We start from the raw sequence: 27,829 nt of genomic DNA on the forward strand, positions 1-27,829 counted from the left end.
AATTTGAATGGTTTCTTCGTTCTTTTTTGTATTAGTTTCTTTTTTAATTCACATTAAAATAAAGTCTGAGAATTGAGCAGAAACCTGGATTTATTAAAAAAGAATTGTTTACCATATCATAATGCATATAAAAAGTAATTAGCCATTTCTGAATCCTCTTGTTTGATAAATTGCCGGGTAAGGTTTTCCTTTCTTTTGTCTTTTTTTCTTGAATGATCAATTTCATAGGTGTCGTAAAAAGAATTGTTGTTTTTGACTATCTTGTTTTGATGGTTCTGATATCCCTAACGCAAGAACTGGTTTATTTCAGCTTAAGCTTCATTTGGAATAGTCTCAACTCTTGGTATTATCAATTATTATTATTGGTATTTTATTTATACTACTTATATTATTTCTTTTAATTACATGTCTGTTTGAGACTTTAAATGCATGTTTTATCTTGCCTTTATTGTTTTCTTGGGTTCCTGCCCTTGATGCTCAAATTTTTGAAATTTTAAATGAGTCAAAAGGATTTTTCTTAGCAGGGGGAAGGACTTTTGATACATCAAGATGTCCGCTGTTATTCTGGAATCTGTACCCTATAGAAAGGTTTATTAACCAAGTAATATTATTAGTTATACCCCCCACCCCTGTTGAAACAGCGCTTGGGAGTGAATATGGAGGGATTGTTCCATCAAAACAGGATAAAGTCATAGAGCAAAGTGTGTATTTTAGTTATTTTGTTGTTTGAAATTTCTTGTGCCCTGTTCTGCAGCACATTGGAAGAGAGAAACGGGTTCTTTTGTGTCCTTGCTTCCCTTGTTGTACCAATATCACAGTACAAATTTGGATGGAAAGACGGTGACATTTGACAAAAACAAAAACGTCATCTGTCATACCAATTCATGTACGTTTATGTGCGAGTCATTGTATTTTATATCAATGGCTAATAAATTACTCGCGTTTAATATCATTTGTCTTTTTATCACAACAGGAGTTCAGCCAGAATCCCAAATTTTGGAAGGCAGTATACATGCAATGCCTCCATTGTATTTATTTGAAATATGTTAGTGATATGTGATTGAAATTTCAGGAATGGACACACACCTTCAATGATGGTATAGGAATTAGTTTAAAAATAGTGTCGTAGTGTAATAGTGAAGTAGGTGTGGTGCATGGTGACATACAGAAGTTCTCAAAAGCAACAATCTCCCCTTAATCTGATTAGAAAACTACTCGAAGTAAGAAAACACCTTTTTTACGTTGTCGTATACGTGACAAACGAAAAGTTTTTCAACTACGAATCAACCGCAAGGTGGTCAAAATGCTCAAGTTCTATCACTTATATTTCAGCGGGTTTCGTTCAGACGTCTTTTGCAAAAAAAAAAAAAAAAAAAATAATAAAAGCTTAAGCGCTGTTTTGTCCCAACTACCCTTTTTTTCTAAAAGTTGGTGCGGAAATGTCGTACCTCTAATTTTACTCATGGAATGCGGCCATGATCTCTCTTTTTTTTCTTTTTTTTTTCAAGGACGGAGTTTCTTCTTAAGCAGTTGTGCCGATTTCACGAAAATATAGGGGTGGGGAAGGGTTTCTTTTCCACTTTTTAAAACGAAAATACCAAAAGTGGGTATGTTTCAAAATCTATAGGGGCAATTGGCCTTTCACACCCCAAAACATTATCGCCTCTATATCTCATTTTTTAAGTATTCTTATGTATAAGAACATAGTTGAACAATATATCTGGAAGACTATGGAAATACCAAGATTTTCAAACAATTTTTTCTCTAAATCATATCTAGTGTATACATAGTAAAACCGCTCTCACGACGAAGTGTAAGAGTAGATTTTGACTTTTAAACTCGATCTTCAAATTGAAAAGCTTTTTTCAGGACAAATAAAAGAGAAAAAAATAGGAATATGAGACTTATTAAAATTTCGTGGTGCTTTTTCCTACTATTTCTATTGCCGTGTAAACTGGACAAAAGTTATAAAACGGCTCTCGAGGTCAAATCCAAAATTTCTATTCAGACCAAAATTTTTATCCTAAACCGAAAACGCGTTAGCACGCGGATCTCCTACTCAAGAATTGGAAATTGGCCGAAAAACCTTATAAAAATGATTTTCTTTTCTCTATGTAAATGAACCTTGAACGCATAAGACGATCCCCACAAATGACGTCTTTTTTTTAATTTTTAGCTACAACAAAAGCAGCATCAATATTGAGCAAAATTTTTACTCCTGTCGCAAAAGAACTGTGATGTTAGACCTTAATTCATCGTTTTACATCGATAACAGATATGCAGGTTTCGTAATGATAGTCTTAAGGATACCCTTGGAGTAGAGCAATACTGCACACTTATGCCCTTTGAAAGTTGTGTTCTTTAACTCCACTGTCTTATATTCAAATAGTTTTTCTTAAAATTTATTAATCTACCATAAAAATCGAAAACTTAACTTTTGAGCAGATGAACCGTTTCTAAGTTTTGACCACTTTTTCTGATTATTGTTTATTTGAAATTTATACTACTAACAAGTCACCGCAGCACCAAGCCGCCTGAGCCCAAAACAGCTAGGCACACTCCTCCATCCCAATATATTCAAAGCCTCTCTCTTTACACCTTCCCAGGGAGCTCCGATTTCCCTTTATTCTTTCTTCATGACACCCTCCCACCCCAACCGCGGGCGACTTGCTTTCCGTTTAGCCCAAGGCGGTTGTCAGAAATGAAAAATCTTCGGCAATATGTCATCGTTCATTGGCAGAACATGTCCTAGCCATCTCAACCTTTCTCTCATTATAGCCCTAGAAAGCAGGATTCAACAACACTTTTCGTACATCCTATTGTTTGAAATACGGTCAGTCAGCCGGGTACCCAGAACAATCCGTAGGCAATTTCTCTGGAAAACATCTAGCCAACCTTCTTCCGTTTTTCGGAGCGCCCATGCTTCAGAGCCATATTTGACCACTGTCATCACTGTAGCTTCCAATATTCTAATCTTGCTTTGCAGACTTGTCTTCCTATTTTTCCAAACTTTTCTCAACTGTGAAAAAACACCCTGAGCCTTGGCTATTCTACTTTTAACATCTTCTTTGAAGATCAAAGTTTATTTGATAAAAGTCGTTAAATAAGGTTTGGCATGTATGAAGAGGGTACGAACAAGTTTGTGCATAAACAAAGATACATAAAAAGAGTTAAAGAAATGAGTAATGAAACAGCAACTCCATAGAAGTCCTCATATTTTAGTCCCTGCTATCCCCACTTTCAACAGCCTGGTACATTTTTGACCAGTCATTTGGCACATTTTACAAAAAGCCACCTAGTAAGTTTCGTTTTGTATCACTAGTATCTGAAATGATAAAATTACAATGCAGAACTAATTGTTGAGGGTTAATTGTGGTAAAGATTTCCTCTTATAATGAATAAGTCTATTCTACAATAATTACTAAAGAACATAAGTATTGAAATATTCTGGATTTCCACTGTGTAAAGGCTGCTGTGTAAAGACTGAAATGTGTATTATTAAAAGATCTGCTACCTCTGTTTGATAATTTTCCTGAATATTGCTAAAGCTGCAAACATTTTATGGTGCCGGATTTGTCAATAATTTAGACTTGCATTCTCTGTAACCAACAAATTTTTAATCAATTGTGCTTGGAAGAACAAGAAAACATTAAGATTTGAATTTATAATAGGACGAAAACAGAAAAAATAGAGCTTGGGAATTTCATAAAATCAATTTAGGTCCAAATGGTGATTGTAAATACACAATGACGGTTGCTGCCATAACGTTTAGGCGATTGTCGAAGAGGGAGAAATTCTTCGATTTTTTCACTCAGAGACGTTGAAGCTTAAACGTAAGTTGTCCCCATTGATGTGGCCTTATCAAAGAGCTTGGCTATTTTATGGATCGTTTTTATAGAACTTTTAGGCTAAGTGGCTATCAACCGTTATTTCGTTTTACCTTATTAATTTTGTACTCATTTTCGTCTGAGCAGCCAACAACTTTTGTTTAGGTGGATTGCAGAAAATACATTTTAGATACGCTATTTTCATTGCCTATATACCCATATCGTCTTTAGATTACCTCTGTCCTTCCCCCAAGTCAAAATTTAGGCCCACTTGACCACATAACACCTTTTGAAAGTTTCAACTTGATTCTATTTATGTATGTTAGACAGAAGCCATATATAAACCATAATTGATATTTTAGATAGTCTTTGAGCTAGAATTGCTACACAACTTGTATTTGGCAATCCTCACAGATGTCCCCTACCTCCTTCTGTGAAGGAAATATCCCTCAACGGATGCGACCAGTCGTTAAAAGCTCACTAGACAGGAGCCATGGGAGGATTATAACTAATTTTCTCAAAAAAATGCACTGAGCACCATCACATGTCACAATACAAACTTATAACGGCTAGCGTTTAGACTTCTTTACTCCAAATCTAAAAGCAAAACATGTTCAAACAAGCACAGTTACTGATTCAATGCAGGAGGCCAATCAATTGCTATATTCAGTACATCTAAGGCAACTATATCCATTTCAATCCCTAGTAGGTCTGACAGATTGGGATTAGTCCTTCCAAAATCACCATGAACAAACTCCTTAACATATGTTCCAGCTTGAGTAGTAACTTCTAGTTCATACATAAAGCAATCCTGAGTCTCCTTAGGAACTTTGGTCAGTTTTATATTTTCTACCGTTCGTTTCCTTATGGCTAAGGGTCTTCTATGAAGAACACGTATGGGAGTTTTTTGCTCTAACACTAATTTCTCTAAATTTTCGATTTTCATGATTGCTTCTGATGCAGGGGCTTGTTTTGTTATGCACAAGGCTTTATAAGTTTTCTTTTTTTCTTCTTCTCCTTCTTTTAGATTCTTAATTTCATTTTTCGAAATAATTTGCAAGTCTCTTACCTTAACTAAACTACTATTATTGATATCACATTCTACGCTTCTCATCTTTTTAAATAATATGTCAGATAAACCAGGATCAATCAACTCCACAATAAACGGTCTTCCAGATCCTAACATACGAACATCTACGTCTTCCCTTCCCGACGATGAGAAATTGTGGTGTTCTGCTCTAAAAACTGACTTTATCGGACTTGACACTAATTCATCAACAGAGAGGTCACTTTTTCTGACGCCATCAATAATCCATGGGGTCTGACTCAAAGCTCTTGAATATTTGTTATATCTTCCAGCAATAAAAACAGAGTCATGCTGTCCTGAAGCAGTTAATGTAGCAAAATGCTGTGGAACTGAAGGAGGAAATGGAAGATTTTTCTTCAAATCTTCCTGTGAAATACTTCCAATGGCATTCAAAACACTTGCTCTGGAATAAATATATTCTGGTCCTGCGCTTTTTTTATTAGCATTTGGAAAGTAAGCTCCAGGTATTTGAGAGAGTTGTTTGCATTCTTCATTATTATCAATATATAAAGCCGTGATAGAAATCCGTAGAGGATTGGTGTCGTCAAACTTCAAATCATGTGTTAGTTGTTCTAGACATGTTCTCCATGACTCTTTTATTGTAATGAAAGCTGACTTTCTGTCAAAATCTAAAAGCCCTTCATATTTGTCTTTTATATAAATTTTCATCACGGCTTCTCTGATAAAAATAGCTGGAGGAATAGAAAAACTCAAACAACACTGCTTTCTTTCTAAATCCTGTTTATATTTGTCACTATTCAGTACCTGCTTTATAAGCAAAATTGATTCTTCTAGAAGTGGCAGAGTAAGTAACCCAAAACACAAACAGCAAGGATTGGCCTTTATGTGTTTTCCAGGTTTTTCATATCCTACTTCTGTCTTTTTAGACAGGAAATAATATTCAACTTTGGATCTAAAATTGTTCCTTTCCCAAATTCTGAAACAGCAAATCTCACAGAGACGTGACTGAATTGATTCAGGCAAATCGTCCTCGTTATTAATCGCATTTGAATTGGAAACCATTTCTTTAATAATCCACAGAACCTGAAAAAAATACATATACTTAATTTGTGCAAGGGTGCGCACCTACCAAGAGGGAAGGTTCTTCAGATTGGTATGGGACAGTGTTAAAATACGCCCCTGCGTGTAGGTATGTAAGTGCACATAAAAGTAAATATAAAAAAATAATAAAATCTACAGAGGTATCACCAAGGATTTGGTCAGGGGAAGGGGAGGGGAGAACTATAGTCTTCACAGAATTTATCTTGACAGAGTAGATCTATTACTCGTCATCTTAGTACCAATTCCCATTCTTGTAAATTCAATTTCTATATTTTGAATGCATTGCATCTACAAAATACATGTATACGTAGAAATACTGAAAACAACCCACGCCCCACAACTCTACTATTGAACCAATGCATCTCCGTTTTGGAATAAAGCTTGTACAACTCCCTAGTCATAATTATCCCTATCATCCAACTTCCCATCTTGTGACTCCCCATCATATTTTACAGTATGCACCTTACAATTTTATTCAACATCAAAGTAACAAATTAACCTCGTTAAATTGTTTTCAAATTCAGAGCAAATCTCACCGGTTTCCCGCAGCCAAAACTTAGTATGGAAAAACTGGAATTACAGGATGTAGTGGTTACACCTAGCAGACAAACAGAGTGGCAAAGGCGGGAAGAAAACGAACTTCGAAAATTTTAATAACTAAAATCAATATCGTCGCCTCATCGCAATATGAAAAAAAAAAGAAATTAAATCTCTAAATGAAAAAATTTAATAACTACGTTTTGGCAGAGGACAGCCGTATGTATGTCAGACCTTCAAATAATACATATTCTACTGTTTCTTGGAGACTACATCTAAAATTCGAACAATTTATTTTTTTTTGAAATTTTAGTCTATCCAAATTATACAAATATGGCCTAAAACTGCTGGAATTAATGGTAAGATAGACGACAATTCGAAGCAGGAATAAAAAAAATTAAGCACCATAACCATGGTTTAATAGTCGTTTTGAACGAATCTAAAACAAAGGCCATTTGGACACTTCTTCTGAAGCGAAATAATAAACCATAACCCGAATATTAATGCATTTTTGGTTTACATATTACTTGGAAATATGTGCTATGCACATTGGGATGGTTTTCAGAGGCTGGAGTACTAGATCTACAACAGACCAATAATCTGGGTAAACATTTAAATAAAGTCTCAACCTTGTATTTTCAAGAGATTAAAAATGAGGGGGGACACGTCCATAAAAGAAGAAATGATTGTGCCTGTGTCGATTGTTTCGCTTAACATAAATACTCGTTAAAAGGTACTCGTTTAAAGGAGCATATGATTGATGAATTGTGTGACCAGTTTGACATAATATGCCTTCAAGAACACCTCCTGACTTTTATCAGTAATATTTTTTTAAAAAGAAGTCATAATCAATCAGTTTTTACAACTAATGCTGAGGTCACTTTTGGTAGACCTTCTGGAGGCCTCGCGTGCAATGTTAAGAATAACCTGAGGTTTCTCTCTCCAGTGTGTTTTCACAGTGATAAATTCATCCTTGCTGTTCGGTTTGGTAATACTGTGCTGATAAATGTGAATCTCTTATGTAACAAAAAACTATTTCTGCTTTAAATGCGTATATTAAAGCCTCAGCTAATCTTAAGGCTATTCTTGAGTCTGTTGTATTAACTGGTTATGATTTCATAGTGGTTGGTGACTTCAACACAGATATTACAAGTCAGTCAGTTCGATCCAATATAGTCCTTGATACTTTTTCTGCTAATAAAATAGTCGAGAAAAGTGTTGATTATTCATATATTCACCAATCTGGAAAGTCTAATATTGACTATGTAGTTTCCTCACCAAATATTAATGTATTGATTGTTCTTGTTCACGAAAACTATCTTGATATTGACCACCTCCCAATTTTGTTCGCAGCTTCACTAGTCGCTTGCCATTCTACTAGACCATTTACACAAAGTTCTAAGTGATATTATAGGAATAACTGGAGTAGAGCTAACTTTGCACTTTATATTACCACGTTGTCCGCATTATTGGGTTCTATAAAAGTTCCTTACCATTTGCTTCAAGTTACTGAACGTTTCTGAAATGATAAGCAGTCTCTAAATGAATATTATGATAAAATAATTTGGTGCTTAAAACAAGCAGAGGCGACTGCTGTTCCTCTAGAAAAGATTAAAGTTAAAACTAGAAAACCAGAATGGGTTTTGGACCCAGAATTAAAAGTTGTCAAGAATAAAGCTAGGTTTTGGCTACGAATATGGGTGTCTTTCGGTCGGCAAAATCGAGGAGTTGTCTTCGATCTGAAGCAAAGTACCAAGCGTGCTTATAAAAAACGTTTACGGCAGTCTAGGGTATCTGGTTTTTATTTTCCTGCGTCTAGAAAGGAGTGGTCTCATGTTATGAATTCGGATAAGCTTAGTAGTGATTTTTCTGAAAGTCCTATAGCAGTTCATACTTGGGTGTCGTATTATAATGATATTTTCGGCAAGGTGAACCGGGAAGTTGAAAAGCTTTTTAGTAATCTTTTTGAGTCGTGTTTCAATTCAATTCAAACTTTTTATTTCCTCCGAATACGAAGAGTAAAAAAGAAATAAATAAAAATAATAACCACTAATCAACAGGCCATAAAATTATTTTAAACTATATAACAACAAATACGCAAAGGCCTTCAATCAAAATTACCACACAAATTAACACTTCATTCAATAGATAATAAATTAACACTTCACAAATTAACACTTCATTCAAAAATCAAATCAAATAAAATAAATTAAGTTTCGTCCGCAGCTCTATATAAATTATGAGAAAAAACATTTAATTTGGATAAAAAATTCTTTTGCTTTTTCTCTAAAACATCAACAGGGTTTTTTATTTTATATGCATTCATTAAAAAAGTATTTGATTCAGATTTAGAAAAGCGGCAAAGGAACTTAGCAAAATTTAAAAATGGGGTTTTTACATGCGCAATATTACTAATTCTAAAAAACGGGAGAAGCGATGAAAAAACTAATATTTGAGGCAAAGCGACTGTATAATATACCCGAGCCAGTGATTTCCGAGAAAGAAGATCGCGAAGACAAATTACTGCCCCGAAACTAGACGCTATTCTACTCTTAACTGCTTTAGAAACAGAAGCACGGCATAGTGCTAAAGTTGGTCCATAAGGTACACCAAGATATAAAAAAGATTCCAAAGGTTTTAAAATACTATCATAAATACGGACAGAAATTTCTGAATTAACGAGATCATTAGCCTTAGGACCAAGAATTAAAAACTGACACTTTTCAGGGCAAAAACGAAGTCCATGCTCACTAAAAACCTTTGCTAAAAAATCTAAATTTTGTTGAAGTGACTGAAGCGATCGACTCAAAAGGAGTAAATCATCTGCATAAGCAATCCAAGACAGAACATAACCTTTACCATAAATAAAAGTCAACTGAATTTGATAAAATAGCCCCGAAACAGTAATATTGAAAATCAAAGGAGAAATAATGCGTCCTTGTCTCAACCCCCTACATAACTTAACATTTTAATCACTAAACTGATTCTTCCACTTAATACGAATACGAGAGGAGCCATACCACTTTGTTAAAACCAACACTACTGGTAGTGGGACATAATTCTTCAGAAGCGCAGTCATAGCCCAAGAATGGATAATTGAATCATACAATGCCGCAAAACCTAACGCAAGTATATAAACTCTATCCCATTGCTTACAAAAGGATATTATTCTTGAAAGGAGGGTATGAGCAACATCCATGCTTAGACCCTGACGGAACCCAATTTGATTCAGGCCTTGGTTACAAGACTCCAAATACTTTAATAAAACTAACTCAAAAACTTTGCTAATCTGGCACGAAACAGTAATCGGCCTGTAATCAGAACATCGATTCGTATTCCCTAATCATATTTCTCAGAGTAATGTATTACCAGTTTCTAGTATTTCTACTGTTGATATTGGTCAAGCTATTAAGAACATGCAATCTAGCTCTGTTGATCAAGACGGAATTTCGTCTTATCATCTAAAAGTAGTTTGCCCAACTTCGTTAGATCAACTTCAGCTACTGTTTCAGATGTGTTTATCGATTTCTATGGTTTTCGAACACCTTCTCAGTGGTACCGTCACCTCGGTTTTAAAGGGTGGAAAAATTTCGTCAGGGCGTAGTTCTTATCGACCAATTACTGTTTCATGCACTCTTAGCAAAATTTTTGAATATATTCTTCCCCCTTTCATTTCAGAAAATGTTAATTTTGGTGAAAACCAATTTGGCTTTCAAAAAAGGCTGGGATGTCAGCACGCCCATCGTGTTCTAGCTTCCCTCCTGTTGCAATCTGTTAATGATAAATCTCCCCTTCATATCTGTGCTCTTGATCTTTCAAAATCTTTCGATAGTATAGTCCACTCACATGCACTCTATTCCCTTTTTTCCAACAATATTAACCTTTCTATTGTCGTTTTGTTACGGTACTGGTATTCGAACTCTTTTATTCGGGTAAAATGTAATGGAGTAGTTTCTGATTAAAAGGTGTTTCTTCGGCGTGGGGTCCGTCAAGGTGGTGTGCTTTCTCCAACTATTTTTAAGTTATGTATTGCTCCTATTCTTTTATCCTTGCCTTCGACTTTCATTTCTGATGGAATTAATGTCTCGTATCTTGCTTATGCGGACGATGTTCTTCTTGTCAGTCGTTCTAGGGCTGCACTCTCACATTCTGTCAGCTGGATCTCAGACCAGTTCAGACGGATTGGGCTTATGTTGAACGTTGATAACTGCGAACCTACTTCTTTTAATTCGAATGCGAGTCTCCCTCTTAACTGTGTTTTTTTCTCTATTCCCTGTGTCTCTTCTTTTCGGTGGCTTGGTCTTCACATTACTAATAATCTCAAAACACTTCGGGCTCTGAAAGTTTCTAATGCAAAAAAAAAAATTCAGATAGGATATTCAAAAATTGTTGCAAAACGAGGGAGGTACAATAGAAAAGCGCTTGGGAAATTATATTCTCCATTTTGCGATCATTCTATTCTTTTTTTATCTGGTTTTCTTCCAATTCTGAAGCCTAAAGATCTGAATTCTATCCGGACTTATTATTGTCTCGGTACCTTTTGTGCCTCCCTCCGTGGTTCCGGAACCGGCATCTAATATCGCGATTCGGCCTCCCTGATTTACGGAAAAAAGTGACTGTGCTTGCGGGAAAGCTGTCGTTGTCTGCAGGTCTTACTGCGCACCATAATTTACATCGTTTTATGTAAATAATTGTTAAGTGTGCGAGTTTGCTTTTTTTTTTCTTGATGTATTCCGCTTCTTTTTTTTATAGTGGGTAATAAATAAATTATTATTATTATAGATTGCAATCGCAGTTTTGATTTTGCTGATTGAGAAGATTTTGCCAAAACTAAGATACACAATTCTTGGATAGATCAAAACGAGTTTATGACAGATTTTCTCCTTAGACTGGCTTTCCATACTGGAGCTGCATGGCATAGTTTCAATGACCCCTTATAAAGACGTCTCAAAATTTGTTTCTTAAAATTCCAAATTCACTTTTTTTGCAATAAGTCGAGTTGCATAATGTTTAGCTGCTAATGTTTGTCAATTTTGAATTTTATACGCATATTTCAGTTAAATTTTCAATAGAGGATGGCACCTAGATATTTAAGTTTTTCATTTACAGTTAGATGAGATACAACACAGAAACGCAAATGCTTTCATGGAAATATTGCAGCTTCAGTCAGGGGCAGATCTAGAGCAAAATCTTGTTGGGGGGATGCAATGTGACAAGGGTGCCAATAAGACAAATCTTGGGGGGCCAATGTGAAAAGGGTGCCAATAATTGACCAAATTGACAAATTTATTAAAAAAAAGAGTAGAAAAAAAGGAATGAGGGCACCAGAAAAAATCCGTCAGTGGATTCAGTTTTATGACAATACAATTGTAATTTATTATTATACAACCAGTAAAATATTAGAGGACTTTATTTTGTGAAAAAAGACAGCTTATCTATTTTATTAGCAGATTTGATCCCAAACCCATTGTCAGCAAACTTCAGATTCGAAGCAGCTTCCAAATTAGAGTGCAAAATATTATCCATACTAATATTCCAAAGGGGATGGGGATAGAACACCCCCCCCCTTGAGGGCACGCTTTTACTAAATACCTAACATAAAAATCAATAGTCACTAGACGTAACACATCTATCACTTCAAAAGCTCCAAACTAAATCCACAAAAGGGGTTGGACAAGAATTAGAAATTAATTTTTAAAGGATCCAACGCATTATCTTTCATATATATAAAAAAGTAAAACATATATGCACAAAAAAAAAAAATCTTAAGACACTTACTTTTTTACACCTGAAATTCCCTACGTTTTTCATATGATTTGCCAGTTTTTTTAGTTTTTTAAATTTAGGTATATATATGTTTTTAACTTTTATATTATATCTGTTATTCTCCCAGAGGTCATTACACTGAAAAATTATTTAAAGAAACTAAAAGGAGAATTCACTGAATCCATAATTTTGAGATATAGTTGGCTCTTGCTAGCCCAATTAAAACCTAAATATACTCATTGCTATGCTTAAGGATTGTATCTGACATTTCATACTTCTTACATAATTTCTATAAACTGTTTGCTAAGCTGTTCTCAAAGGCAGTCAGTAGGGCAGTCCATAACCTTGCAAATCCTTTCTTTGAGAACAACGTGTTTTGTTTGGGGCTTGATGCGGTCAACCAATAGGTCATATGCATTTGCATCACTTGATTTGTCTGTGCCTTACGCAATCACTAGCTTGCTTGGGTGTCATTTCAGTCAGTATTTACTGAATTTGTATATGTGTAACTTATCTTGTTATTGGTAGGGGGTTATTCACCTGCAATAATTTTCTGAGTTGAAAAACAAGAATATAATAAATAATACATTTCTGTATTAGAACCTGTTGCATAATTTCAGATATAAAATATAAACAGATGAAATGCGAGTAAATAAAATACCTCTATAATAAAAGTATATAGAAAGTGACAAAAAAAAAGTCTTATATTGAGTGAACCAAACCAGTAGTCTGAACACATCTACCCAATAAGCTTGTGCTTAGTCTTCTAGCCCAAGGTGGTGAGGTGTGATGACCCAGAACAGCACGCAAAACAGCTCACCAACCTCTTTTGACAACTATCTCCGAAATGTGAAAACATCAGATATTGACTCCAGGCATGGCAGAAATGGTATGGGAAATTCTGATTAAGAACCTAAATATAGGATATGCATTTCCTGGAACATGAAACTTTTTTACAAATGTCTAAATTTTTATAGAATTTCATATGAAGGTCAAAGTCAGGAACGTACCCAGGAATTTTTCTTTGGGGGCAGTAAAAGAAATTTTGAGAGGCAGGAATAATAAAAGATTGGGAGGAGGGAGCCCAATAACAAAAGGAATTACTAAATAATTTGAATAAGAAGTGCCCAAAAATTCTAGAACATTTTAAGATTTTTGGGATGAGTCAGACCCCCCCCCCATGTTGCCACCAGCTCAAGAAAAAAAAATCAATTTGAAGCATGAGAAAAAAATCCATGGCAGCCCAACCCCACGATTGCCACCAGCCGAAGAAAAAAAAATCCATGGCAAGCACATGGCAAGACACAGAATATATTGGACTGAAATATTCCTCAACTGGTGTCTTTTTTGAAGCGGCTTTCTTATTACTAGAGGTACCAAAGGTACGAAAAAATTTGCCGCTCGCGACGCATGCAGGTACGGCGAATTCATACAAATGCAACGCGAAAGTGCACAGTTTGCATTTGTTTTCCGTGTGATAGTTCGTCGAATGCGGTGGAATATTTCAACGCATCTTGCAAACCAGCAAAATGTAGAATATTCCGTCATTAGGGAGAAACCGTGAGTAAATGCAAAAACCGTGAGATCGCATCTGTGTTAACCAAGAGTAAAGCTAGGTTCTGACCAGAAGTAAATAACCGTAAAAGAATTAGGAAACTGCCGTAAGCGCAATGCTGGTCTCAAATCAGGCTGGACCCTCGTGTCGGTTTTCTTCTGGCTGATTTCTTTGTACAAAATGATAGGCGATTCGGCTGGAAAAGTTTTCATGAAGAAGCGGGAGGGGGGGGGGGTCTAGCCTGATTAGATGAGCTCAACTTTCCCACTTCTGTTACGGTTATTTACTTTTGGTTCTGACAGAGTGGGATTCCGATTCGTGCCCCAACTTGACTGTTTTGCAACATGGAGATAAATGGTGGCTGTTGCTAGGTGACGGGAATCAAAACTGTTGTGATTTCACTCTCTGCTTATAGAAGCACTATGGTATGCAAGAATGAAAAGCTGACTGACCTTGTGCCTTGAACAGAATTTAATCGATGCTCGACATTTGGAAAATACAAAAAAAAAAAAAATTATACATGCATTCTACATTCTATAACCAGTATTCCAATTCTAATCAGGAAAGGTTTATTCGTGAACTTCAAATAACAGTAAAAACGCAAGTCTGCATGAAAATGTCAACTATGTAAGGGATAAAAGTTCTTCTATATCTTTCAGTGCAAACTCTTATTGGGGCAAGAAGGGGGATTTTTGTTGACACAGAACGCTGGAGGCGGGGTCGAAGGGGTGAATATTGACCAGGGAAAAGGGGAGTTGTTCGAGGGTTATGAAGGGCATTGTTAGCAAAACGCAAGGTAATTTTTGCTCTCCTTTCCTTAAGGGTGACAAGATTAGCTCTCCTAAGAAGGGAAATAAAAGGTACTTTACCCTCAATGAAGATAATTCTTAGGCACCTTTTTTGGACTGCCTCTATTCTGTCCGACAATTCAATGGAAATGCCAGGATGCCAAACAGGACAGGCGTACTCGAGGGATGGGCTTACAAATGACAAGAAAACCCTCAAACAGTGCGATTTAGGGCATTTAAATTTCTTAAAGATTTAGGGAGGGAAAATCCGGCATTTGCACGTTTTAAGATGTCATTTATGTGAAAATCCCATTTTAAGTCGCTTGAGATGGTAATGCCCAGTAATTTCATAGTGGTAACAGACATTTCAGGGGGGATTGTACAGGAGAAAGAAGGGGGAGTTTTAAGGAAATTAATAGTAAGAACAGTTGACTTTAAAAGGTTAACTTTCATATCATCAGTAAGAGCTTCGGCTGATGTCGTTTCCAAGATGTCCATTGGGTTGCTTTTTAAATTTTTTAAACATGTCTCTAAGACAGTTAGATCATGAACGAATTTTAATCTATCCGGAAAATAAACACCAAGGTTGTTTATCAATGTAAGAAATAAAATTGAACCTAAGAGGGTTCCTTGGGGCAAACCATATAAATTGAGAGGGAATCAGAATATACATTCAGGTATTTCACGAGTTGCGTTCTATTAGAGAGGAAAGGCGCAATTATTCTAATTAAATAAGGCTCAACTTGAAAGTCATTAGATAGTTTTTCTAATAGTATGTATGTATGTATAAATTTATTGCCCACCATAAATGTAAAATACAACACTGATGGAGTATAAAGAAAGAAAATGAAAAAAAAAACAAACAAATAAATTCTGACAAAACAAACAGAACCAAAACAGAGAAGAACAGACAAGAAGAAAAAAAAATTACAAATAGGGACAATTATATGTAAGAACAAACCTATTATCAAAGACGGACAATTTCAGAGGTGCTTTCACCAATAATCCTCCTCCGATATCTCTCATTTCTTTTCTGTACCGCGGACACTGGATTTGCAACTCCATACCGCAAGGATAGTGAGCTGTTATTAGTCCAGAGAGGCAGCCTTAGCAAATATTTTGCATACTTGTAGAAACATTTTCGTATATCCTTAATATCTGAAGCAGTAAGAAGAGACCAAAATGGTGCAAGAGCGAGCAGATGCGGTACAACAAATGCATTATAAACGCGAGCTAAGATACGGCGGTTAAATTTAAACTTTAAGGCAACTAGTAAACCATACGCATTCCTAGCTTTTCTGGCAAAAAAAATCTTTCAAAAGTTGACGCGTGGCGCAAAGATTTGACCCAATCGTTACACCAAAATACGTCAGTGTATCTTGTACTTTAATAACATGTTCACCTAACTGAACATTTGTCGGGCAATCTGAGCGGTGATTGAACACGAGGAACTCAGTCTTACTCTCATTAAATCGAAGGCCAATACGTTTATATCCCTATCGAGAATTCAAAATTTTCCTCAATTCCAAAGGCTCTTCTACTAATATCAAGGATGTCATCAGCATAGTTAGCTAGCAAAACATCAATACCATTAAATATACATGTTGTTAGAACTTTCTGTTGTGGCACAATGACAATATTATTAAACAGGGGGGGGGGAGAAGTAACAGCGCCCTGTCTAATACCCTTTTTTACTGGAATTGAAGGAGTGAGTTCCACCGTACCAGGTGAGATGGTAACCTTAACTTTGGCATTTAGCTTTTTATGCATATACCGTATTGATTTAATGACAGAACTATTAACTCAATGCTTATAAGCATTCAAGAAGATATTTGGACGTAAACCGGTGTCGAAAGCTCTAGATACATCTAGCTCGGCAAAATATAATACTTCATTTTTTTCATGAGTATGTAGAAGTAAATTAGCAATCAAATGGCGAGCATGGTAACGGCCTACTCCTTTCTTGAAACCAAATTGGTTATCCGGTGTATAACACTTAACAGATATCTCGTCAATAACTAGTAACTCAAAAACTTTGCATAAAACCGGTCACACCGTAATTGGTCTAAAAGAAGAACATTGGTCCTTGGGCTTTCCCCTTTTTAATGTAGGGGATATTACACCTGTAATCAGTACATCTGGAAGTATACCGCAATAGAATATCATATGGAAGAGTAAGCTCAGACGCTGAAACAGAAGAGGGAACTCATATTTTAGATGCTTTGCACAGAGTCAATCAACACCATACGAGGTTGACTTTTGTAGCTTAGAAATGTACTCAGTAACCACAGATCGAGTAACAATAAAACTGATCTCATCAGTGATTGGCCTAAGCAACCATCAAGCTCCCTTTCATATTGGTTTGACAATGATGGATCAGGCTCGGAAAATTCACTTTTAAAGTAACCATACCACTGGTCACTGGTAATTTTGAGAGCATTATAGGCTTTTGAATTATTTCTTTTGAGCAGTTTCCATACGAAATTAGGTTCACTTGTGGCTTTACTTGATGGTTCAGCTACTGATTTAGCCTGGTTTTGCCTAAGTACTTTTGTAAAATGTCGCTTTGTTTTCACCCGAATTTCATTTATCAAACCTTGCCGTGGCATACCACACTCCTTCCAGACATGAAACCAGAATTTCGATTTAGCACAAGAATCAACGAGGTCAGGGTTACCTGACCAACCATACTTCTCAGTTCCAAGACGTACTCTTCGTATGGGTAAACTAGCACGCTCGGCAGAGCGTAGAGCGTGAACGATCTCTGCACAGTAAATATTCAGCAATATTTGCTGCTCCGCAAAGGTTAATAGTTTTTTTTGGGGAAAGTAGATGAAACAGCACTTTGATCTTTTTCAGATTAGAATCACTAACAGCCCGGAACATAAACATGTCTGCACGAGACCAGTCAGTGGTTTCATGCCATTTACTATCATTGTCTGGACTTGGACCAATTGGTGCAATAAGTTGAACAGGGAATATATTACTGATAGGCATATGGTCCGAGACTTAGAAAGTGGAGATAATTGAGGATCCTGAGTCTGGTTTTATATTCAGGGAACACATGAAGATGTCCAGAGAACAGGTACTGCCAGAGTTATGGATATATGTGAAACATTGGGTATTCTCAACCGTCAAGAGCCGAGGGCACATACTATTCAGAATATTAGCACGACTGCTACTGTTGTCAAAAAGGTTACAGTTCATATCACCAGCAAGGATTACTGCTAGGTTTTGCAGTTCACAATCAGACACGAGGGAACTGACTTGGCGGCATGCTTGATCAAATTGTCTGTCTGATGTAGCATTATGGTAATCGGTGGGTAAATACACTGAGACCACCTCATAATTCTGAATTTTGACTGCCGTAAAATAGTCACTGTTGCGAAAGTGTTCGGGCATGAGGCCGTTTCTAGAAAGAATAGCAGTGCCTCCACTCGGCCGACCAGCCCCGGAGTGTCTAGCAGCACGAATTTTTACGACAGTAGAAGCAGTCTTGCTCAACAAACATAGACTGTCGGCAGTGAGAAGGTGCTCTTGCAGACAGAGAACGTCATTCGTGTCACATAGAGTTTGGATTATGGGTAATTTCACTGAGACGCCTTTATTAATATTCCATGATGTAACGCGTAGATCAGTGCTCATTTTAGGGGATTCATAAGTTTCTGGGCGACGGGACATTTGTAGCTGTAAAAAGGATGGTCAGCTTGGTTGCACAGCGCACAATTCATTTTATTTTGACAGGGGGTTTCCAGCTTGTTCGAATGTCCTGTCTGCGCACGGCACGAACAGCGAGTAAGAGCTTTACAGTGCTGGGCAATATGTCCGTAAGCTTGACAGTTGTAGCAGCGAGGAGGGAGAAACTTATCAATGCGGATTCGCTCGTACTCGATTATCCCTGACGAGAAAATGGCTGCAAATAAATCTTCTTGGAGAGAGAACCGACGCTTGTAGGACCTAGTTTTGCCGATACGGGAGACTTCGGTACAGTTAGTTATCAAGTTCTGCAACTGACCGTCAGTAACACTGTCAGGAACGAAACGGGCAATTCCACAATACACTGGAACTTTTAGCTGTAAGCTTAGCGATTTGTCCTTAGATTTAATAGCATCAGCTACAGCAGTAGCTTCATTTTTATCACTTACGACGAGGCGCCAAGTATCTTTTCCCGGTCTAAGCAGTATATTGTGCTTAGAAAAAGCAGTGCAGTGTATAGTGTATTGTGGTTGATTAAATCAAAAGCTTTTTGCAAGTCAATAGCGATAACATTGAGCCAGGTGTTGGGTTTTTCCAGTGTGTTACATATTGTGTCTGTAAGGTGAACAAGATAGTGGGTGGTAGATGTAGAGCGTAGGTTTCCGAATTTTCTTTGGTCAAGATTTGGGATTATCTTTACTTTCAACCACTCAGCTACAAAACTTTCATATAACTTCGAAAAAACTGGAGTAAGAGTAATGGGACGGACACCATCAAAATCTTGCTTGTTATCTTTCTTTTTTACAGGAGTAAAAAAACCTAATTTCCAACAATTTGGAAATTTACCAGTAAAGGTAAGTCCATCAAAACGCAACGACAAAGGTTTTGAGAGATTGTTGGCAAAGGCTTTATTTAGTACAATCGGGATGTCTAGTGGACAAGTAGTACACTTTTTAATGTTCTTAATTTTTACCTCCACTTCCAAGGGCGAAATAACGGGAAAATTGAGAGAGCACTAATCATAAGGAGTGTCAAAAGAAAGGGGAGGGAGGTTCTGAACTATGGAAGAAAGAAATTTGTTCAAATCATTGGCTGTAACTGAAGGGTCTTCTTGGAAATGGAAATCTATCTATGTGTTTTCCCGCAAATTTCCTTAATTCTATTATACCATTATTTTGGCTTTGTAATAAATCCTGGACTTTGCATTTGTAATATGAAGAAGTAGATTTATGCATTTCTTTTTTTATATGTTAGCTTTGGGTGTTTTACCACTCTTAAGTAGGTTCATTTTAATTCTAATTAGTTTTTTTCAATTGGCTAGTAATGGTTGGTTTGTCATTAGAACATGTTTTTACTTTTTTCACAGGGAAGGAATCTATGTATTTTGTTTTAATCAGATTTTGGAATTCAGAGACTTTAAAATTCATGTCATTTTTCCCTTTGAGAGCCGGCCAGTTTCAATGGCGGATCCAGGGAGAAGGGGGCGCGCGCCCCCCTAGTTTAGTCTAAAGTAGTGTAATTTACTTAATTAACTCAAGTTTGTATTAATTAAACTTGCTCATAACGCAAGTTTATTGGATCAACCTATTTTGCACACCCCCATAAAAATTTGTTTTCGGATGAACCTATTTGGCCCCCCCCCCCATTAAAAAATCCTGGATCCGCCCCTGGCCAGTTTTCATTGGTAATTCAAAATCCAAATGTGAAAAGGCCATCATTGGAAATTGGGGGATAAGAGAACTCAGTAACAGAAAAAGTATGATTAAAGCTGTTGAGAGGCTTCATTAATAAACAAAAATGGTAACTTCCTCCTAACGGGGGCAAGAGGACAGGAGGGACATAGAAAGCCTGCATATTGGTGCAAATCAAATCAAGGGTAGAATTTCATTGTGTTTTTGGTATTTTTACTATTTGTTTTAAGTTTAGGGAACTACAAAGGGAATTTAACTTTAGATCATTAGCATCACCTCCTAAGAAAATACCGGCGTTTGGGAATTTACATAGGAAAAAGTCAGCACTACTATGCAGTTCTTGGTAGAATCACTGTCTTTGTGCAGCGTTTTGATTTGGGGAATAATAGAAGCAGCAAAACACAATTAAATTAAAGAGGCGTTGTAGAACTTTGGGTCTTACACTTACCCAAATGATTTCATTGTAATCTGAAAGGTTGGGAGCATGAATTAATTTAGGAAAGAGATAATTATTTACAAATAACAGTATTCCACCTCCCTTTTTACCTAGGGGGTGATCATGAGGACAAAGTTTTGCGAATTGGGAATGGTTATTAATTTTCAATAAATCAGGGTTCTGTGCATGGACCTCAGTTATGGCAATTACATCAATTTTGTGTACTTGACAGAGGGCCTCTAGCTCATTCAATTTGTAGAAATTCAGGCTTTCGGCGTTCGTAATAAGGAGCTTTGGGAAATTAAAACGGCTACTAAAGTGGGAATTTTTTTGTTTGTTAATTGTGGGAGACAGTGGGGAGTGGGAGGAACATGGATCTGGGAGAGGAGAGGCATCTTTTTCGGGATGAAAGCTAGGATTCGTTTGAGAAGCAGGATTAAAAGGCGGGACTGGACCAGGCTTGAGAGAAAAGGAGGACAGCAGACAAATTATGGGGATATTATTAAGTTGGGATTTGAGGGGACATAAGTTAGAACTAAAACACTGGTTTACACTAGAGTCACGTAATTTGATGCTTCCATAACCCGAAGTACCTGGGAACAAATGGACGGAAGTAGGGTCTTCTTTGTGGTGATAGCATACTGTGGGGGTCTTAAATTCCCTGGAATGAGCTGGTGGTGGTGCTTCAATGGACACTGGTGTGTTACTTGACTGGCTCGGTGACTCTCGTTTTTCGACAGAGTTTTTTTGTCACTGTTGGAGGGGGGAAGAATTTGTTTTCGTTCAGCTGTTTGCAGAATCTCACTGACCTTTGATGTAATGGTGGGGAGGTTTGATGCAAATCGTTTTTTGACAGGTCCAAACTAATGAGAAGGAATTGGAGGGGGTGCTGACTGTGGGTTTAAATTTATTTTGGCACTATTTAATAGCTTTTTAAAAGATTTGTATCCATATTTCAAGTGGATTTGACTACATTCACTGAAGCAAAGCTCCCTTCTAAAACTGTCACACACCCTGGAATGCAAGAGTTTGCACCCAGGGACACTACATTCATTGTTCGAATAATATTTCTTGCACAAATGAAGGTATTTAGACGACTCTTCCTTCTCACAAACCCCTCTCCAGGCATATTTGCATATACCTTTATTAGCATTAAATTGCTTCCTGGATAGTTCATCACTAGTATTGAACTCACGCACGGTTTTACATGTATAATTAAGGTCAATTTCAGAATGAACTTGACCTTGAACACATGTGCTTGAGAGGGGATTAAAACCAAGAAAATTGAATCCTTTAAACACACAAACTTGTTTTTTTTTTTTTTTATCTTAGTTGAACCGGAATTCACTGCATTCATATCAATAATTTTGTTGTTGACCTTGTCATCTGTTAAATTTTGATTTTTGATGATGTTATCAGGAGCTACATTAGCATCAATAAGTCTTGTTTGAATATTGGTTTTAACAGAACTTGGGGATTTCTCCTTTTCCTGGATTGGAAAAGACTGGGGGTTACCAACTCAAACACTTTTTGAAGTGGTTAGGGTGGACAATTCTATGTACTGCTAATATAACTGCTGCATTAATATTACCGATAATAACTGCTGCATTGGAGGGAGGAGGTGTTTTGTTTTAGGTGCAGTAGGAATGTTGTTTAACAAATCGGACTGGCAGGAAGCACAGGTATTGAATACTGTAGCTTGGTCAGGGATTTGACAACTGAAATCAGTTGTTTTTGAAACGAAATTGGTTTGGCAGGACACATCAGACGTGGCTGAGGGGGGACTGTCCTGGGTCATGAAATTGGTTTGGCAAGGAATTGATTTGAGATACAATAAGGGTGATGACCCCACTTCCTTCAAAATGTTGACTAGGTCACTTCCTGATTGGTGACGTGGAGGTGTCTTAAGAGTAGACAGGGTCTGGGGGGAACAACGCAAAGAGTCATCAAAAGCTACTACCTTGTCACTAGTATCTTCTTTTGTAGAACAATCTAGGCAAAGCCAATTTTTTGACCACTTAGAACGTTCTATACTGGAGCAATGTTCATGGAAGTAAAACTCACAGCTACTGCACTGAATAGAGTTAATAGTAACTCTTAATCTGCATTCCTGGCATACTCTCTTTGCCATTTTTTTCACCGAATGGGTTTTAATATATTATCAAAGAAAATTTTTGACCGGTGTAGGTGTATCTTGCACAAACGCTGATTAAAGACTAAATATCAACTTATCTTAGGGAGTAAATTCAAAAAACTTCCATATTACATATAAAACTTGTCTTCACATGTGAAAATATTGCAAAATACAACTTCTGTTTGACACTGAGATTCTTATACCAAATTGAGAGATTTATACCAAGCTGAGAAATTTATACCAAATAAATAATTGAAAGCTTACTCCAGCTCTTAAGCTGTTCCCTCTAAGTTGGCTCAAAGTAGACTACTTCTCCATAATAAACCTAGAAAAAGCTGAACCCAGAGAACAACACTCAACCAGCATAGCTCTCCTGTACGGCCATTTCCAAATTACCTTGGTGGGGGCAATTTATTGTTTTTGTTTTTGGGCATAGTTAAAACTGGTCAAAACAAATCACATGTCAGAAGTTTTGAATTTCCTGTACTTTTTCAGCACGTCAGCGGGAGCACCATCTGTGGCCACAGATGTAAGAGTAGTGAGACAGCTGGTCCACTAACTCAGTTTTGCTTGCTGTAAAGATTGGTTTTCTGGGCAATGCCAACAACATACCATGAGAAAAAAATCCATGTTTTCTTGAAAAACCTATGTTTTTTATTGAAAAATTCATGACAGGGGCTGAAAAATCCATGTTTTCATGGATAAATCCATAGTGGTGGCAACCCTCCCCCCCCCAGGTACATGTCTTGGTGGAGTGGACCACCCTTTAACAGCAAAAACAGCAGAAGGAAGTCTGTGGGTGTAATAAAAATTTGGATATAGGAGGAGTTAATAAATATTGAATTTGCATACCAAAGTTTAAATTAATCTTTTAGGTTTTCACATACAAAAAAGTATACCCAATGATATTCAATCTATCATATGACAAATTTCGAAATTCAAAGTGGGTGTAAATTGTCAACAAGTAGTCTTCATATACTATTGGTATTCAGAGAGGAGGCCACCAGGGAAGTGGCTCTGGGTATCCAATCAGGGAGAGAAGGCATCAATTTTGAAATGTCAGAGATGATAGATTCATTTTTGGAGGCTCACCTCAAAGTGCATTACTTCACTTTACCCCCCCCCCCCTTTACTCCTAATAGATTAACATACATCCTATATATATATATATATATATATATATATATATATATATATATATATATATATATATATATATATCATATATACTTGCAATAGCACAACCCTTTTCTTCCTGCTTATTGGTTACCATAATGTTTGTTGCAAATTATAGTGGGCTGTATATCCATCAATATAAGAGGGGAGGGGGGTAAACTGAAGCATTGCACTTTTAAGAATGAGATAAGTAAGTATTAATGATTATTCTACAGTAGCTTTCAGAATTTTTGGCAATCATTTTCTACTGGCAAATAATCAAGAACAAGGTATCACCCTTAAGAGATCAAAATGAGATTTTTAAAGGAATTGGAAAGTGTATTTGGAAGTATATTTGGAAAGAACATCAATAGATACATTGAATAATCTGTTCACCTACTACCTAGCAGAAGTAATATAAAAAAACTACAAATTTACTGAGAAGGAGGCTGGGATACAATTGTCATGGTAGCAACCATTTGGCTATACTTGGAAACACCATTTAATGGCACTACTCTTTTAATGGTGCCAAATCATAAAAATGGTGAAGGATGGGCAACATATAGTTTCCCAAAATCTAGCTGGGGTCAATTTTGTTTTTTATTTATTGAAAATGCAAATAAAAAGGACTTGGCATAATTCTAGATTATGAGCTTTTGTTAATCTAGGGGAGTAGTTGAGTTAGATGAATAAAACTCTTAAGAATGGATCCAGAGCTTTAACAATCCCCTTGGAAGGCATTTGGAGTACCTACCTCCACTCCTTCCCCCATCAAAAGATACTCACCACTGATTAACTTCTAAAATCTTTGTCTTACAAAAGTGAAAGCTGGAAAGGTAGATGTACTGTTCAAATGGAACACAAGAAAATTGCTTTAAGCCTCCTACCTTTGCTCAATCCTGATTTAAAAAGTTTTAAAGATTTGTACATCTATTTCTTGAATTTAGGGGAAAACCTTTAATATGGCTTAAAATTTTACTCGAAATAATAGAAATTATACTTTCAAAAACTAGAGCCAATGAAAAAGTGACAGGGAGCCCAAACTCAAGATCAAACATTTTTGTCCAAAATTTAGCCTTTGACTAAAGAATGAAGAAACAAAATTGGGCTGCCTCTATCTCAATAGGTCTAACAGGCAAAATTGCAATTTTAAGTCAGGGAAATAAACCAGGAGATGGAAGCCAGGAGATAACTTCATCCTTGTAGCAATCACTGAATTATGAAAGAGCATGACAAAAAATCAAATGACATTTTTACTTTCATCCTAGCTAAATTATATAGCCAACTACAAATTTACTGTAAGAATTGATTTCTGATATGTTTCCTTTTCAGTAGCCTTAATTCTATGCTTATACTGTTCTTGCTATTGATTGATCTGTTGTAGACCTAAAACCAGTTACTCTGTGTAGAAAATTTAAATTTTGGAATTCCATTGTGGAATTCACTTGGCAAATCTACCGTGTCGGCCAGATCAGTTGATAGCTTCAAGGTTGGTGTTGACCATGATTGGAGTGGCAAGTCATTGAAGACACAGTGAGACAAACCAGCATCATAGAGTAGGATCTATTAGATGCCACCCACCCCCTTTAACCCCCAAATATGCCCAGCCGCCTATACAAATAGTGAACCCAACAACAAAACCAAAATGTCCTGCAAATATGAAAATTGTCCTGTCATTATGGATTGTGTTATGAACTGTTGTCCTGTATATATGTAAATACACAGTTGGATAATCCAACTGTGACATGAAGATTATAAAGTCAATGTTACCTGGTGACATCTACAGGTTCTTCAATTTTAGTTGCTAGAAGATGCAATTTAAGGTAGTTAATAATAGAACAAAACTTGATAATTTGATTAATGTAAATATACTGGTTATTATAAAGTAAGAATTTCATTGTTTTAGATTTTTGTAACTTTAATTTTCTATATATCCTAAGCCCAGGGCCATCATGTATGGGGGGGAGGGGTTGAACCCCCCAATGTTTTTGGTCAATTGGTAAAATAAAAAGAACTTGGTAAAATCTTGGTACAAAGCACTACAATTTTTCTGATGCAGCTAAAATTCTTTGTTCAGCTCAATAAAGAAATAAAGACATGTCAGTATGAGAATACTGACATGTTGTCTGCAGTAATTTTTAGCTTGGTCAGTAAAATCAGCAATTTACTGACTCCTGCCCAGTGGAGGATCCAGGGGAGGGGTGAGCCCCCCCCCCAATTTAGTCTAAAGTAGTGTAGTTTACTTAATTAACACAAAGTTTATTGGATCAACCTATTTTGCACCTCCTCCATAAAAATCCTGGATCTGCCCCTGCTCCTGTCATGATTTTATGGATGGTGCCACAATTTTCCATTTGGTTAAATAAACAGCATTAAAATACTGACACAATATGTACTACAATCTGAATCTTGGTTGGTAAATGAAGCAGTTCTACCAACTTGTGCAGTGATTTTACATATTGTACAAAAATGACCAGCCAGTTAGTAAAATCTCTAGCTCCCCCCCCCCTCAACCTCCAAACATTTTGGCTAGTAACAACTCTGCCTAAGGCTATATATGGGACCATAAGGGGTGAATCATCACAAACACAGCTTAAACCTTAAAAAAGAGCATAAATTAAAAATTTGCAGTCTAATAATGCCTTTATTTTTGTTCTAGCATGTCTGCTTCTGGAGAGCTGCTATTCTGCAACTTTACATTCTTTTGTAACTAAAATGTTCACCCCCCACCATGGGCGCCCATATGGGGGGGCAGGGGGGCTCTTGCCCCCCTGGCTGAATGATGCTGCCTTATTTTTATATTTTTGTTCTGAGATTTTTATTATATAGCATTAAAAGTAGCAATTAGACAAAGTTTGCCCCCCCTGGAATTCAGCTTATGGGCGTCCATGCCCCCCCCCCCATGGTTATAATGTAATTCCAGCTGAAATAAGAAATTTGAGTCCTCTAGCATCCACAGAGGCAAAAGCAAAGAGGTTTTTCCTTGCAAAAGAATAGTGATCATTTGGGTGTTCTGTGTAAGCAGATTGGAGTAAATATCTACCAAATCATATTATTGACTTAAAGTGAATATACCACTTGATGCCTTTTTTTAGGCTGATTAAGGGTAAAGTTCTATGAAATCATATTATTGAGTTAGGACAAAAGTGAATACACCATTCAATGCCTTTTTTTATGCTGCTTACGAATATAATAAGCATTTCTATTGGAAATGAATTTCAGCCCTCCCCCTATATATGCCAATTCAGGGTATATATTTCTACATTAGAGGGGTTGGGGGCAAATTTTGTTTCTGATGTAAATGGGAGGTAATTTTAAACTTTACCCTCCCCCCCCTAATGTAGAAACAAAAACCCTGAATTTGCATATAGGGGGGGGGGGCTTAAATTCATTTCCGATATAAACGATTATTATATTCGTAATCAGCATAAAAAAAGGCATAGAGTGGTATATTCACTTTATGCGTAAGTCAATAATATTATTTGGTAGATATTTACCCAGATTGCTTGCTGCAGACCTATATGCATGGATTACATAGCCTAATGCGAAAAGAATATTAACAGTTTGCCGAATATTCTGCAGAATATTACCTCTACCGCCTTGGAATGAATTTAAAAATGACTTGTTTTCCACGACCAGAGTTGGCGGATTGATTCCCAAATAAGTAATTAATCAGCAGGGTTGCCACTGAGCTGGTTTTTTTGATGCCACTTTGGGTGGCAAAATAGTGTCAATTTTGTCTAAAAAGTGTCATTTTCTAAAATTTACTGCTCGCAACGCTTCGCGTCGCTCGCGCTCATATCAAAAAGTTCTTTAAACTCAAAATATTGCCCAATCCTCTTGGGATCACCCCCGTGTGGTTTCCCGCATCTTCAAATTCTCCAAAATGAAATGTCGGATCTAATGCCATCTATCAACTATAAAAAAGAAATTTTGATTTTACTTAGTTGGTGCTGAATTCTGGCTTTGCGCAGCACTTCCCCTCTTGTCAACTTTCCAGCCCCCCTCCTAAAACCCGCTAAAGCGCAAATAGTGCTTACTGTATAAAATGGGAAATCGTCCCACAAAGTACTTTCTTCTCTTTTTTTCTGAGCA

The 27,829-nt window shown here is 36.6% G+C and overlaps 2 protein-coding genes across 3 annotated transcripts in view; one reads left to right on the plus strand and one right to left on the minus strand.

Moving 5' to 3' along the window:
- Positions 1–27,829, plus strand: part of Tmtc3 (Transmembrane O-mannosyltransferase targeting cadherins 3) — a 586,368-nt gene that overhangs the window by 112,390 nt on the left and 446,149 nt on the right. The gene's annotated exons all lie outside the window — the stretch shown is intronic.
- On the minus strand, positions 3,078–27,382 carry LOC148945252 (tRNA pseudouridine synthase Pus10-like). Of its 2 annotated transcripts, XM_089099627.1 has the most exons (3): positions 27,325–27,340; positions 12,562–12,819; positions 3,078–5,958 (listed from the first exon to the last, which is right to left on the minus strand). In XM_089099627.1, the coding sequence occupies exon 3, from the start codon at positions 5,935–5,937 to the stop codon at positions 4,456–4,458; it is 1,482 nt and encodes a 493-aa protein (XP_088955753.1). In that variant the 5' UTR covers positions 5,938–5,958; positions 12,562–12,819; positions 27,325–27,340; the 3' UTR covers positions 3,078–4,455. The 2 variants fall into 2 exon arrangements, with proteins under 2 accessions (XP_088955753.1, XP_088955752.1); XM_089099626.1 differs by lacking the exon at positions 12,562–12,819 and having other exon boundaries at positions 27,325–27,382.

Source organism: Artemia sp. Qi Xiang Cuo, chromosome 13 (genome assembly GCF_049724085.1).
Source record: "Artemia sp. Qi Xiang Cuo chromosome 13, ASM4972408v1, whole genome shotgun sequence".
Lineage (NCBI taxonomy): Eukaryota > Metazoa > Arthropoda > Branchiopoda > Anostraca > Artemiidae > Artemia > Artemia sp. Qi Xiang Cuo.